At 36.6% G+C, this 13,799-nt stretch overlaps 1 protein-coding gene across 4 annotated transcripts in view; it reads right to left on the bottom strand.

Moving 5' to 3' along the window:
* Nucleotides 1-5,483: 5,483 nt before the first annotated feature.
* DRAM2 (DNA damage regulated autophagy modulator 2) overlaps nt 5,484-13,799 on the bottom strand; it is a 33,159-nt gene continuing 24,843 nt past the window's right edge. For all 4 annotated transcript variants that reach the window (XM_053590444.1, XM_053590441.1, XM_053590442.1 and 1 more), the window contains 5 exons: nt 13,145-13,284; nt 8,057-8,234; nt 7,349-7,431; nt 6,318-6,410; nt 5,484-5,840 (listed from right to left, as the gene is read on the bottom strand). In XM_053590444.1, coding sequence (XP_053446419.1) covers nt 5,730-5,840; nt 6,318-6,410; nt 7,349-7,431; nt 8,057-8,234; nt 13,145-13,284 — 605 coding nt within the window. In that variant the 3' untranslated portion in view covers nt 5,484-5,729. The remainder of the gene's footprint in view (nt 5,841-6,317; nt 6,411-7,348; nt 7,432-8,056; nt 8,235-13,144; nt 13,285-13,799) is intronic.

The raw sequence follows: 13,799 nt of genomic DNA on the forward strand, positions 1-13,799 counted from the left end.
GCTGGGACTACAGGCACCTGCCATAACACCCAGCCATTTTTTTGTTGTTGTAGTTTGGCTGGGGCTGGGTTCGAACCCCCCTCGGTATATGGGGCCGGAGCCCTACCCAATGAGCCATGGGTGCCACCCTCTTTTGGTGTTATCCACCCCTGATAACTCAAACATCTGAGAAATCTTTGAATTTTCTTCTACTTGTTTCCTTTTTGGATCAAACTTTTCCTTTTCATGTCTTAAAATTTTTTACTGTGTCTGGGAGGCACCTGTGGCTCAAAGGAGTAGGGCGTTGGCCCCATATGCTGGAGGTGGCAGGTTCAAACCCAGCCTGGGGAAAAAAAAAAACTGCAAATAGTTTGATTTGAGCTACAGTTTGATTTACTTCATCCTTTCTTTCAAATATTTTGATGGATAGGATTTCCTTTCAACAGGGACTGAGAGCTCATTATTAGAGAGATTATAGTGAAATCTCTGTGCTGACCTATTAGCTTCCTAATGATGAGATTTTTCTCTGTTCTAAACACAACTGCATGTTTTAGAATTTCTAGGGCATTCTTCTTATAATCTACTCATGTTCTTGGCTTTCTGTGCTTTGTGTAAACTCTTGAGCAGATTATTAAATCCTTTGGTGGATAGACTTATTCACACTGTTAAGACCACAATACCTCAGAAAGACTTTTCCTTTGTTTTAGGTCTGTTTTATATTCTTACTTTCCTAACACATGAGTACATGCTTTCTGAAACCAGCACTCTGGTTATTTTAAAACAGAATAGATGCTATGTTTCTCTTTTTTTTTTCAGACAGAGTCTTACTTTGTCACCGTCAGTAGAGTTCCGTTGCATCACAGCTCACAGCAATTCCAAACTCTTGGGCTCAAATGATTCTCTTGCCTCAGCTTCCTGAGTAGCTGATATTACAGCGTCTGCCACAACACCCAGCTATTTTAGAGACAGGGTCTGCTCTGGCTCAGGCTGGTCTGGAACTCCTGAGCTCAGCCAATCCATCTGCCTTGGCCTCCCAGAGTGCTAGGATTACAGGCATGAACCACCATGCCCAGTCTATGTTTCTCTTTGAGAAATTCATTGAGCACTTAGAATATAGGACTTCTTTCTAAAAATGTACAGTGTAATCTCAGTAACTTGAATGAATAAAACTAAGTTCCTAAATTATATCAGATCTTAGTTTATTTTCTAAAATCTGAGTAAAGGTGGACTACTTCAGAGACCTTCTACTTTGTGATTATGCCATCTCCTATAATCTTGTCATCAATATCCAACTAATACAAAGAGAAAAAAGTGTATTTCTTTTACTCAAAACCTTAATATGAAAACAGCAAACACATTCACTCTAATTTCTAAAATTCAGTCTTATGCTTACATTAAATTATAAGGGAGGCTAAAAAGTATAGTCTTGTTACATACACAGGACAGAAAAGATACAAATTTTTATCACCAGTTCACATTATCTGGCAATTTGGTTAGTTTAAGATCTCTTACTCTGAAAGTTAAACATTTACCAAAAAAAAGTTGACTGAATTAAAGAGAAATGCCTTGTCCACTCGTCTAAGCTACTGTATCTAAAAGTGGAAGCAAGGTCACATTTTGCAGGAGCATGGTTGCTGCCGTCCAATACTACAGCAAGGTTAGGGATGAACATACATTCTAAATTTCTCTTTACTTATAATTCTCTTTTATGCCAATAGTAACCCCCGCTTATCCATGGGATATGTTCCAAGACCCCCAGTGGATGTCTGAAACCACAGATAGTACCAAATCCTATATGTGCAGTTTTTTCCCCCATACGTACATATATACCTATGATAGTTTAATTCATAAATTAGGCACAGTAAAAAAATTGACAATAACTAGTAATAAAATAGGACAATTATACCGGATCACTGGTAGACGAATGGACACCATGCTTGCAAGGACTTACTGATTCTTATCACATTAAAGGGAAACGCTGAGAACAGAACAGTCTCCTGGCAAGCCTAGAGAAGTTTTTTGACTTAGGGGCAATACCCCAAGTAACTCAGTGTTCCAGAATGAATAAGATCGGTCACTTGTTAGTAAGCAGGTGTTAAACATTGATGTTTGATGCTCCTTCATGGAGGTTGTGGAGAAAGAACACGTGAGGAAGCGCACATGGCAATCCTTAGCCATGCAGCCCCTCATATGTCATTACTTTAACTCTCAACACCTGTTCTGCATAACCTTAATAAATACCTGTTGCAGAGGGGGCTCAGGGCTTTCCTGTACCTCTGGTTAGCACACCTCTTACAAGCTGGTACTTCAATCTGTGTCCAGCCTGGTTCTTTCAGGCGTGGGCAGCAGTGACAATCACTACTCTTGTGCTTTTGGGCATTAAGTGAAATAAGGGTTCCTTGAACACACCAGTAGACCTGATAACTGAGATGGCTACTAAGTAACTGACAGGTAGCACATACACTGTGGGTATGTTACACAAGGGGTGAATCGTGTACCAGGTGGGAAGGCATGATTTTTCATCATGCTACTGAGAACAGTATGCAATTTAAAATGTATTTTTTTTTTTTTTGTAGAGACAGAGTCTCACTTTATGGCCCTCAGTAGAGTGCCGTGGCCTCACACAGCTCACAGCAACCTCCAACTCCTGGGCTTAAGGGATTAATTATTTCTGGAATTTTCTATTTAATATTTTGAGATATTCCATTATTGTTATTTACAGCTGACCACAAATAACTGACACTGCAGAAAACAAAACCATGGAAAAGAAAATATTTAGCCTATGCTATATCTAAGACTAAAAGTTAGAATTTTATAAACTGTGATTCTGTCAATTTCCCTTTCACCATTCTTCATAACTTAAATCATAGCTTCCTTGATTTAATAATCAGGATTGGGTATTTCCTGGCTGTGGTTGCACCCATGATTTTCAAAGGCATGATACTTTTACTGTTTGTATCCAAATTTTTTCTAGTGATGACAGCATTTAATCAATCAGTATTCATTGAACCATCTCCCATATTTACTGCACCTGATATAGGTATGGCATTTTATTCCATTTTATGTCTTATTGTCCATATTAATTTCATAAAGTTTAGTCTCCTGTATAATATTTTAATCGCCAATGAAGGAGAGTGGTCCCTGTAGCTAAATTAACTTCGGAAATATTAATTGGCCCAGAACCTTCAGAAATATTATACTGATTCCTATATCTAGCAACTGATTTTTTTTTTTTTTTTTTTGAGACAAAGTCTCACTTGTCACCCTTGGCAGAGTGCTGTAGCATCACAGCTCACAGCACTCTCAAACTCTTGGGCTCAAGTAATTCTATTGTCTCAGCTTCCTGAGTAGCTGAGACTACAGGCACCTACCACAATGCCTGGCAATTTTGAGAGACAGGGTCTCGCTCTTGCTCAGGTGGGTCTCAAACCTGTGAGCTCAGGCAATCCACCTACCAGAGCCTCCCAGAGTGCTAGGATTACAGGTGTGAGTCTCTGCGCCAGGCCTAGCAATTGATCTTTTTTTTTTTCCAGAGTCTCAAGCTGTCACCCTGGCTAGAGTGTTGTGGCCTCAAACTCTTCGGTTAAAATGATTCTCTTGCCTCGGCTTCCCAAGTAGGTCGGACTACTGGTGCCCACCACAACACCTGGCTATTTTTTGGTTATAGTTGTCATTTTTGTTTGGCAGGCCAGGGCTGGATTCGAACCCACCAGCTCGGTGTATGTAGCTGGCACCCTAGCCTCTGAGCTATAGGCACAGAGTCCTAGCAACTGATTTTTTTTTTTTTTTCTTGAGACAGAGTCTTACTATGTCGCCCTTGGTAGAGTGCTGTGGCGTCACAGCTCACAGCAACCTCAAACTCTTGGGCTTAAGCGATTCTCTTGCCTCAGCCTCCCGAGTAGCTGGGACTACAGGTGCCTGCCACAATGCCCAGCTATTTTTTGTAGTTATCATTGCTGTTTAGCAGGCCTGGGCCAAGCTTGAACCCGTCACCTTCAGTGTATGTGGCCAGCATGCTACTCACTGAGGTATGGGCACCAAGCCTAGCAACTGATTTCTAATTTAGGTCTCCATGATATAAATATTTCCCCTTAAATTCCTCCTTCTTACATTTTAAACTTTTTATCATCACATGTTCTGCTGGCCTTGGAACATTTCTTCTAAAAAAATAAACCTTGTTAACTCTATTCAAACATTCTTTTGTAAATCAGTTTTCCACAGAGCACTTTCTAAATAAGCATTTTCTTTTTAAATTTCATCAGGGATCTATAAACCATTCGTTGCCTGCACAGAGATCCAAGGAGAAACTACCCGATCACTTGCATGACCAGTAAAGGACAAAATTGTTTTGATAGATGCATCACAATTATTTTGCGTATAGTTTTTATTAGATTTCTGATTTTGTTCTTTAGAATTTTGGCTGTACAAAGATTACAGCCCCATAGATTGAGCTAGAACATACCCTACTTAGTAAAGTATCTCAAGAATGGAAGAAAAAAAATCCAATGTACTCAGTACTATTATTAAACCAATTTACAATCACTCACACTTTCATATGAAGAATAGATCACAACTATGGCCCAAGATGAAGGACAGAGGAGGGGGATGGGCAGGGAGGTGGGAGGTCAGATCAAGGGAGGGTGAATGGTGGGATCATACCTATGGTACACAATGCAAGGGTATATGTCGGATCTATTAGTATAGAGTATAAATGTCTTAACACAATAATTAAGTAAAGAAGATGAGGTATATATTAACCAGTGTGATGTAATCGTTCCTAATTCTATATGAAATCAGCACATTGTACCCCATAAATGCATTAATGTATACATTAAAAACATTTTTTTAAATAAAAAAAACAAAGATTACAGCCTATTAAAAAGACTCAATACTTACCTGTTCAAGGACTACTTTTATAAGTAATTACAATTTGCTAAAAATGAAAATCTAACAAAGTCTTGATTATTGTTGGGGGTGACTTTTGTTTGATATTAATCATATCTGCTGTTATTAACAAACTTCTAAGCCTTATATAATACAACCCTTGTTTTACATTAAACATGACTGAAGTTAATTTAGCTACAGGGACCACTCTCCTTCATCAGTGATTAAAATATCATACCAGAGACAAAACTTTATGAAACTACCAATTAGTATAGTACCTGGCCTTATAGCCAGAAAAAAAAAAAAAAAATCAATACTTACAGAATCTCTTGGCCATGAAAGAGCTCACATGAATTCAGGTCTACTTTCCTTTATTGGTAGACTCCAGAACCAAAATGAGAAATGTATTCATATGGTAAAACTCCTACTTGAACACCCAATTCTAAAGGATTTAATGACTAATGCTTATTATTTAGAGTCGTAGAAAATGTCACTCATAAAAGTGCTCCCAACAAAACATGCTTTACAATGACTTACAAAATGTGAAGGGCTGAGTTGTGCAGACTGCTTGGTGTACTTCGAGTTGTATCTCTTAAAGTATAAAAAAACTACAATGTTAGAGTCCTTTGGTTTTATTTTCTGGAATAAAAAAAGTATAGGCATGAATATTTTTAAAGTCATCTTGATGATATCCTTTAAAATAACTCATCGAATGGCTTATTTCATGTTTCCTGATTATCACTATTCACCAACATCACTGTTAACCTTGATTAACTAGTTGAAAATTTCAGACCAGAATAAGCAACTTTTGTGGACCTTTCCCCAATCCCTGAGAATCAAAATAATTACAGAAATGTTTTATCCTTTCATGAAAAATCTCTGGAAAGTAGTCGTGTTCGTTCATTGTTAATAGGGCAAGGAGCAGTGTCATATAGGGTCAATCCATGTAAACTGGCTTCCACCCGTAAAGAAATTTTCTGGAACAGAAAAGAAAATTATATGTAGAAGTTTTCTTCTTCAAACGAGATTACGTCTTCAAAATGTCTGTAGACTACATTTTGTGATTAGGAATATAAATCAATTCTAATTGGTAACAAGAGTGAGAAAGCTATACTGCCACAATCATTTTTATTACCAATTAATCCAGGAAAATCAAGCTTCTCTATTTAGTAAGTTCCCTGTTTTTCTTTGGTTTCTACTAAGAATCAGTAAAACTACATGTTGAGAATGGCCTATGTAAATATATACAGACTTGATGAAAATTCTATGAAAGAACTTCTTGAAACTGGTTTTAGAACCTTACTTTTAAGGCTGAAGCTTGTTAGCAAAACACTACTTCTCTAAATCCAGCACAATTTACCTGGAAAGTTATATCATTTTAAAAAGCTGGAGAATATCCTATGGACACTTCTCTTACTTCACAACTACATAAATATAATACTGTTTTTTCTTACCTGAAAATCTCGAATGTAAGTCAGGAAAAAACCAAAGAAGGAAACTGACATAGACCATTCAGCTGCAGTTGTAATCATGTGCACCACATAACCCTTGAATGACAGAGGAAAAATAAAAAAGAATAATTTTTGCAAAATTTCATTCATGATCTATACTACTTCTCAAATTAAAAAAAAAATTCTTATAAACCAATCTGTCTTCTGAAAATCAACCCTTAATTTATTGAACATACTTGGAGAATTAAAGAGCAGACATTAGGCAGTCCTCCTAATGATATTAGCTATCTTTCTTTCACCTAAAGCAAATAAAATTTCCACTTAAATAACTAAGAGAGAATAACAGTGTTTCTAGCCTATAATTAAGGAGTTATGACTGCCTCTCCCAACACCACCAGATTCATAAAATGCTGCTAAGGAAAGTTTAACAATACTCAGGACAAACTTAGTAAGTGCTATTTTTAGAGTATTATTAAATAGTAACTGGGTTATAATTAGGAGTATTTAATAAATTATGTTCAGAAAGATTCTTAAAAAATAAAATAAAATGCTATGGTGTGGTTTGTGCAAACAGATGAATTCATTTTATTATTTATTTAGTATAAGTCCCTTCTCTTATTCTCAGATCAAAGATGCTATCTCCATTCAGATATCCACTACATTAGAAGACAAATGCAGAGTCCATAATGCATTTCCAAATAAAAGGTAGAAGACACTTTTTTAATTCAGAAAACAAATACTCTAAAAATAAGAACTCTCAGTTGAGCACATATTATACCCACATTTAGGGGAGTCAATTATCTGAGAAAACCCTTTTGTCATCACAGTTTCTTTGTGTCTTTAAAACATCCACAGATCACGGGTGACAGGAGAATATGTATGGCTCTACATAAACACTGCCATATCTAGAAAATTATCCTAATATGTAACTGATTATTACCAAAAAAGCTTATTAGTGATAAAATGAAAAATACTTCAAAAGTCAATGAAAATAGCCATCTTTAATGTAAGTTTTATAGACTCTAAATTCTTACTTTGTCGTCAGGGTTCCAATGGAGTTTCTGTACTAAATCAGTCCCAAATTTCCCACTGTACAAAAGTGATGAGCAAGTCAGCACTATAAAAAAATAAGTCAAGGAAGAATCTCAGAAAAGATCTGTAAGTTTAAATTAGATTCAAAACAAAAACCAAGAGGATTACTCATATTACCAAAGTCCAAACCCATTTTCTTAAAGACTTAATGTTACACAGCAGTAGTATAATAAAACTTACAAAATGCCCAGAAGATCACTACAAAATGGTTCTCATAGTCAACCCCCTCCTTTCCTCAGAAAATTAGCAGTTCAATCAAACTTCTGCTAGATAATTGTTCTTACGGAGGGCATTACTCTTCTACTTCTCTGAACTGAGTAAAATCAGGCTAAACATTATCTTTGCTACGCTTACTAAGGTCCTATATAAAATCTGAATTTCATGTTTCATATCCTTTAACTTAAGGTTATGAACCTACGAATTTCTCTTCCAAAAACAAACAAAACAAAACATTATCTTTGCTACACTTACTAAGGTCCTATATAAAATCTGAATTTCATGTTTCATATTCTTTAAGGTTATGAACCTACGAATTTCTCTTCCAAAAACAAACAAAAAAAAAAACTCCTTAACATGTGCCAAAAGTGTTCACTTAAATTCTGTTACTCAATTCCTTTCTAATAATGGCCACATTTTACAGTGAAGGATACTGATAAGGGCACTTACTCCACACCAGATAACCAACAGGAGTCTGATCCAGAAGACTTGTTTGCCATGAATTTTGGGCTGCATTCGGTAGGAAAGGATGGTCTGAACAAACATATATAATGAACCCATACCAAAAGTGAGCACACCTCCACTAACATGTGCAGCAAAAAGGTCTGTTTTCTGAGAGGCAGAAAGAAGAAATAAGTCAATAGAGAAACTCAGAACACATTGGTGATATAATATTTCAAAGCACAAGCCAGAGATTTTGCTAGGACATTCACTATGCACCTCTATTGACTCTACAAATTTTTTACCTGAAGATTATAGTGAAGTCAAATTGTTTCATATGCTACCACTGAAGATGACAGTAATTATATTATTCATTTATTCTTTTACTCTTTATTTTTTTTTTTTTTGAGAGAGAGACAGCCTCCAACTCTTGGGTTTAAGAAGTTCTCTTGCCTCAGCCTCCTGAGTAGCTGGGACTACAGGCGCCCACCACAACTCCTGGTTATTTTTTTTGGTTGTAGATGTCACTGTCTGGCAGGCCTGGGCTGGATTCGAACTCACCAGCTCTGGTGTATATGGCTGGCATCCTAGCTGCTGAGCTACAGGTATCGAGCCTATTCTTGTACTCATTTAATAGTATGTTTATTGGGTGCCTATTCAGTGCTAGGCACTACTCTAAGCCTTCAGATACATTAGTGAATAAAATAGACAAAAATCCAGCCCTCACAGAATTTAGTGGAGATATACAAACAATAAATAATAAACCTTAGAAATAAGGAAATTCCACAGTATGTCAGATGTTGATAAGGATTATAGAGAAAGTATAGTGGCAAAGTAAAGATCAGGATGGCCTGAAATACTGGAAATATGGAGTTTCAATTTAAATCCAATCTAAATATAAATAAAATTAGTATTTCAAGGGCAGCGCCTGTGGCTCAGTGAGTAGGGCACCGGCCCCATATGCTGAGGGTGGTGGGTTCAAACCCAGCCCCGGCCAAACTGCAACAACAACAAAAAAAAATAGCCGGGCGTTGTGGCGGACGCCTGTAGTCCCAGCTGCTCGGGAGGCTGAGGCAGGAGAATCGCATAAGCCCAAGAGTTAGAGGTTGCTGTGGTGTGACGCCACGGCACTCTACCCGAGGGCGGTACAGTGAGACTCTGTCTCTAAAAAAAAAAAAAAAAAATTAGTATTTCAAAATAGTTAAAAGAGAATAATTTGAGTATCTCTAGCATAAACACAGATACTTAAGGTGATAGCTATTCCATTACCTTGATCTCTAAAAATTACCCCAAAATATGTACATCTATTATATATCAAAAGATAAAATTAAATTTAAGGGAAAAAAATATATATCCCTTAACAAAATGAAGACAAAAACAAGAGAAATTTACAGAGGTTTATGGGTGGTCAGAAGCAAATCTTTGATACAAAATTCATAAGTTATATATTGAATGATCTGTAATCTTTACTTAAAAACAATGAATGAAACTTAGGAACTAATCTTCTTACTTATCTTTATCCCTTTCAAAATCTCCTTGAGGATAAATTTTCTAGGAAGAGAATGCCACATGACAACACAGGCATAAATTATGGAGTGTGCTGCCACAAACCAAGGAACATCAAAGATTACTAGCAACTGCCAGAAGCTAGAAACAGATTCTTCCTCTGAGTCCCCTAGAAAGAATCAACCCTACTAACACTTCGATTTCTGACTTCTGGCTTCCTGAACTTTGGGAGAATACATTTCTATTGTGTTAAGCTACCCAGTTTGTGGTAGTTTGTTATGGCAGCTCTAGGAAACCAAAAAAATTTCTGCCTATAAATATCTTGCAAATCTCCTTGAGGATAAATTTTCTAGGAAGAAAAAAATGACTCTAAGTGGACACTGAGGACATTTACCACACATTTGTTTTGCTAAACACTATATGTACACTTGCTTTTTAAAGAAATTGTATTTATACAATATTACTTGTTAGATCTTTTTCAAATACTGTATTATAGTGATTATTAGGCATATCTTTAAATGCAATGAGAATTTTTTCCAATCCTGCTTAGTCCCTTTAATTTCTCCTAAGTTCCTAAATAATTAACAAGAGCATGTTTGTGCTAAGTACCATGCTAGGGGCTAGAGATACAAAAGTGAACAAAACCACTGTGCTTGTAATTAGTGGAAAAAATACATCAATTTTAAAAAAATCAAAGAATGAATTTAAACAATCATTGACATAAATCTATGCTGAGACCTTGAAGATGCCTGTGTCTATTTAGCTTGGTTGTCATAGCATACCAAACAAAGGAAATGGCATATATGAGGTTGGACAATTAAGGCCATGAACTCATCGTAGAAAAAGTACTACATTCAGCTCATTGCTGAATCTCACTATGGTCACCTTCAAAATACTCCCCTTGGTCATCTGGTAACCACAGTAATAGTCATCAATGAGGTGTGTAGTACTTTTTCTAGGATGAGTTTGCAAACTTAATTGTCTGACCTCATAAAAAGTAGTTAAATAAGCCTATACAATGGAGACATTAAAAAGGGGAATGATGCAGAATGAGACTAAAGAGGTAGACATGGGCCAAGATCTTTGAGTTGATTAGATAATTCGGCAATTCATCAAATTGTATTTTCCTCTCTCAATTATTTCTTTTGATGCAGTTTTGGGAAGCAAGGTAAGATGTATATATATTTCAAAAAAACCACTTTGACTGCAGTATGAAGAAATGATTAAAGCAATGTAAATGCAGAGGAACCACTGAGGGAGGCTATGGCAGTAGATCAGGTGAGAAATGATGAAACCTAAATTGGTAGAGAAAATGGCAGTAATGAGGAAAGTTAATATGGTAATGGAGAGAAGTGGACATATTCAAGAGACATTCAAGAGGTAAAAACCACTAAGCTCCTATTCCATTTAAAACACAGTGCAAACTTCCGTTCTAAGCCAAGATCTGTAATGGCAAACCATTTATAACCTGGTCTGTGGACAGTTTTTCCTATATTAATCAACTGGAGTTTGTCCCTGTGAAAGAGGGAAGAGGAGGAAAAGCATTCATCAGTTTAAATAAGTAGGGAAAGTTTACATTAAAAAGGAAGAAGAGTTATAAGAGTCTGCTTATAAACAGGGCCCAGAGATGAAACCTAGGAGATGAAGAGGACATCCAAAGTTGTATGAAGAAATGTAATCAGGAGAGAAAAAGTAACTTGATTCAAAATAACAAGGCCACAAGGACTCCTGGGATAAAGTAAATTAGAATGAAAGCTGAAAACAACAAAAGAAAGATATAAGCTGTCTTAAATGAATGAGTTAAGTGGGAAAGGCAGCTAGTGTGTTTGCTATCAGGAGCTGCTAGTGGAATTTACTGGGTTGTGCAAATATTTCATATTCCTTTTTACCGTATGCGTGATGAGAGATACTGTTAAATTGATCAAAAAAATTGAGCAAAAAATCACTACCCATAAACTGAAAATTCCCCAGAACACATTAACACTGAGCTATGGACACTTTTTAGGAAAGGCAGGAAGGAACCTATTTGTGGCATAGACAGCTAGCTAGCTATCCACCAAAAATTTTTGTTTTCCTTCCGCAGCATAGCCTTGCTCCTGAAAACTAATGCCCAGCAAAACGACATTTTTTTTTTGTAGCACCCCGGCCTGCCTGTATTCCTCCCTCTCCACCACATCTAGCAAATGAATGTCAGTAGAATGATGCAAGTCACTGTCAGGGGACAAAGATTCTTTCCTTGACTAGTTCTACTCAGGTTCCTCTGAATTCTCTTTTCAACCAGGCTGTGACTTCTGGGTTTCTGTGTTTGTCTCCATATTGTTCAATTTTAGCAAGAACCCTATGAAGTCAGTTTAGCCAGAATTCCTTGTCCTCAGTATCTGATCACTCTCAATATCTGGGTTCCTCAAGCTCCACCATCCCCAAGTGATGGTCTTATCACCCTGGCCTCTCTGCCAACAAGAATCCTGCTAGGTCAGTGCTGTATTTTGGGTGATTGTCCCCTTCAAATCTCATGTTGAAATCTCATTCCCAATTTTGGAGATGGGAGCCTAAGGGGAGGTATCTGGATCAAGGAATTGGAGCCCTCATAACTAATTCCTTGGGTACAGATGTGTGAGGTCTTGCTCTATTAGTTCCACGCAAGCCAGTTGTTAAAGACAGCCTGGCACTTCACCCCTTGCTCTCTTATTCCCTCTCTTGCCATGTAATCTCTGCACACACCAGCTGTCCTTCACCTCCAGCCATGAGTGGAAGCAGTCTGAAGCTCTCACCATAAAAAGATGCTGCTGACATGTTTCTTGTACAATCTGAAAAATCATGTGTCAAATAAACCTCCTTTCTTTATAATACCCAGCCTCAGGTATTCCTTTATAGCAACACAAATGAACTAAGATAGTTACTTTAGCCAGAATCCCTCATTACCCCTAACTTCCAGACTAAAAATTTGTTATCCACTGAAATTTACCCCCACCCTGCTCCTTAGCTATAAATTCCCTCTTTTCCTTATATTGGAGATTCAGCCCAATCTTTCTTCTGTACTGTTCTCTCTGTATAGAGTTTACAAACATTTGGTAAAAGCTGATTGCTACTTTAAGTATTTAACATTATTTCACCTTAAGAAAAAGCTAGAAGAGGTACAGATCTTCCCTTTATTTCCTCATATATGTTAGGCTAGGCACCTAAGAACACAGGCAGGCAAAGAAACATCTAAATGAGTAGATAAAATAGGTAAATAATTGTACCTTGTTAGGCATATTAAAAACCGTTAATTGTGTCACTTATAATTTATATCATTCCTATTTGGTCTTGAAGTAATCTCTAACTAATAATATAGAGTCTAATAATTGTCCTGTGGATCCTAAGAAAGTTGGAATAATCTGTATTTATTTTGATTATTAAATGTGAATTTTTCTAATTGTGAATTAGCTATTTTTAAGAGAGTAAAATAATTTAAAGGCAGTGAATTCTATTTTAAGGTAAAGAAAAAATAATAGCATGCAACTATTTCAGATTTTGTTTTTAGTGTGTATATGTGTATTCTTCAGAAAAATACTTATCTGGGCTAAAACACAAACCTGGAAGTTTGCCACAAGAGAAAGTCCTAAACAACTCAGTATTCCAAGTACAAGGCCAGCCTTGTTTAATTTGATGATACAGTTCTCTTCAGGATTCAGAGCATGAACTTGCTTATAACGAACATAAATGGTAGCGACACCTGGGAAAAGATAACCCAAAAAACGACAAAATAATAAATAACCAAGAAATAGCTGTCGATGAAGAGTTCACAAAAGTGACTGCTAGGATTTTCCTTTTACAGTTAATCTGAAAGAAAATAAAAACAGCTGTAGGTTTTGTCTTTTTTTTTCATAGAGACAGGGGTCTTGCTATGTTGCCCAGGCCAGAGTCAAACTTGCTGAAGTGATGTTCTTATTTCAGACATTTGAGTAGCTGGGATGTCCTATAGGTTTTTTAAAAATCTTAAAGTTGTATTATAAAAGTACTGATCTCTCCCTGTGACAGCAAATAACTGGACTTCCATAGGTCCCACATTTATAAATATAGAACCTCCATAGAACCACCTCTTTAAATTAACCTAATTTTCATAGACTAGACATGTACCGCATGTACTCAAAGGAAATTCCTTGTGTTGACCACCTCCGTATATTGACTAGTTACAGTCCCTTGGATGGTCAACTTACAGAGGTTCTGCTGTATTTAGGATAAAACTTA

The sequence above is a fragment of the Nycticebus coucang genome, chromosome 5 (genome assembly GCF_027406575.1).
Source record: "Nycticebus coucang isolate mNycCou1 chromosome 5, mNycCou1.pri, whole genome shotgun sequence".
Lineage (NCBI taxonomy): Eukaryota > Metazoa > Chordata > Mammalia > Primates > Lorisidae > Nycticebus > Nycticebus coucang.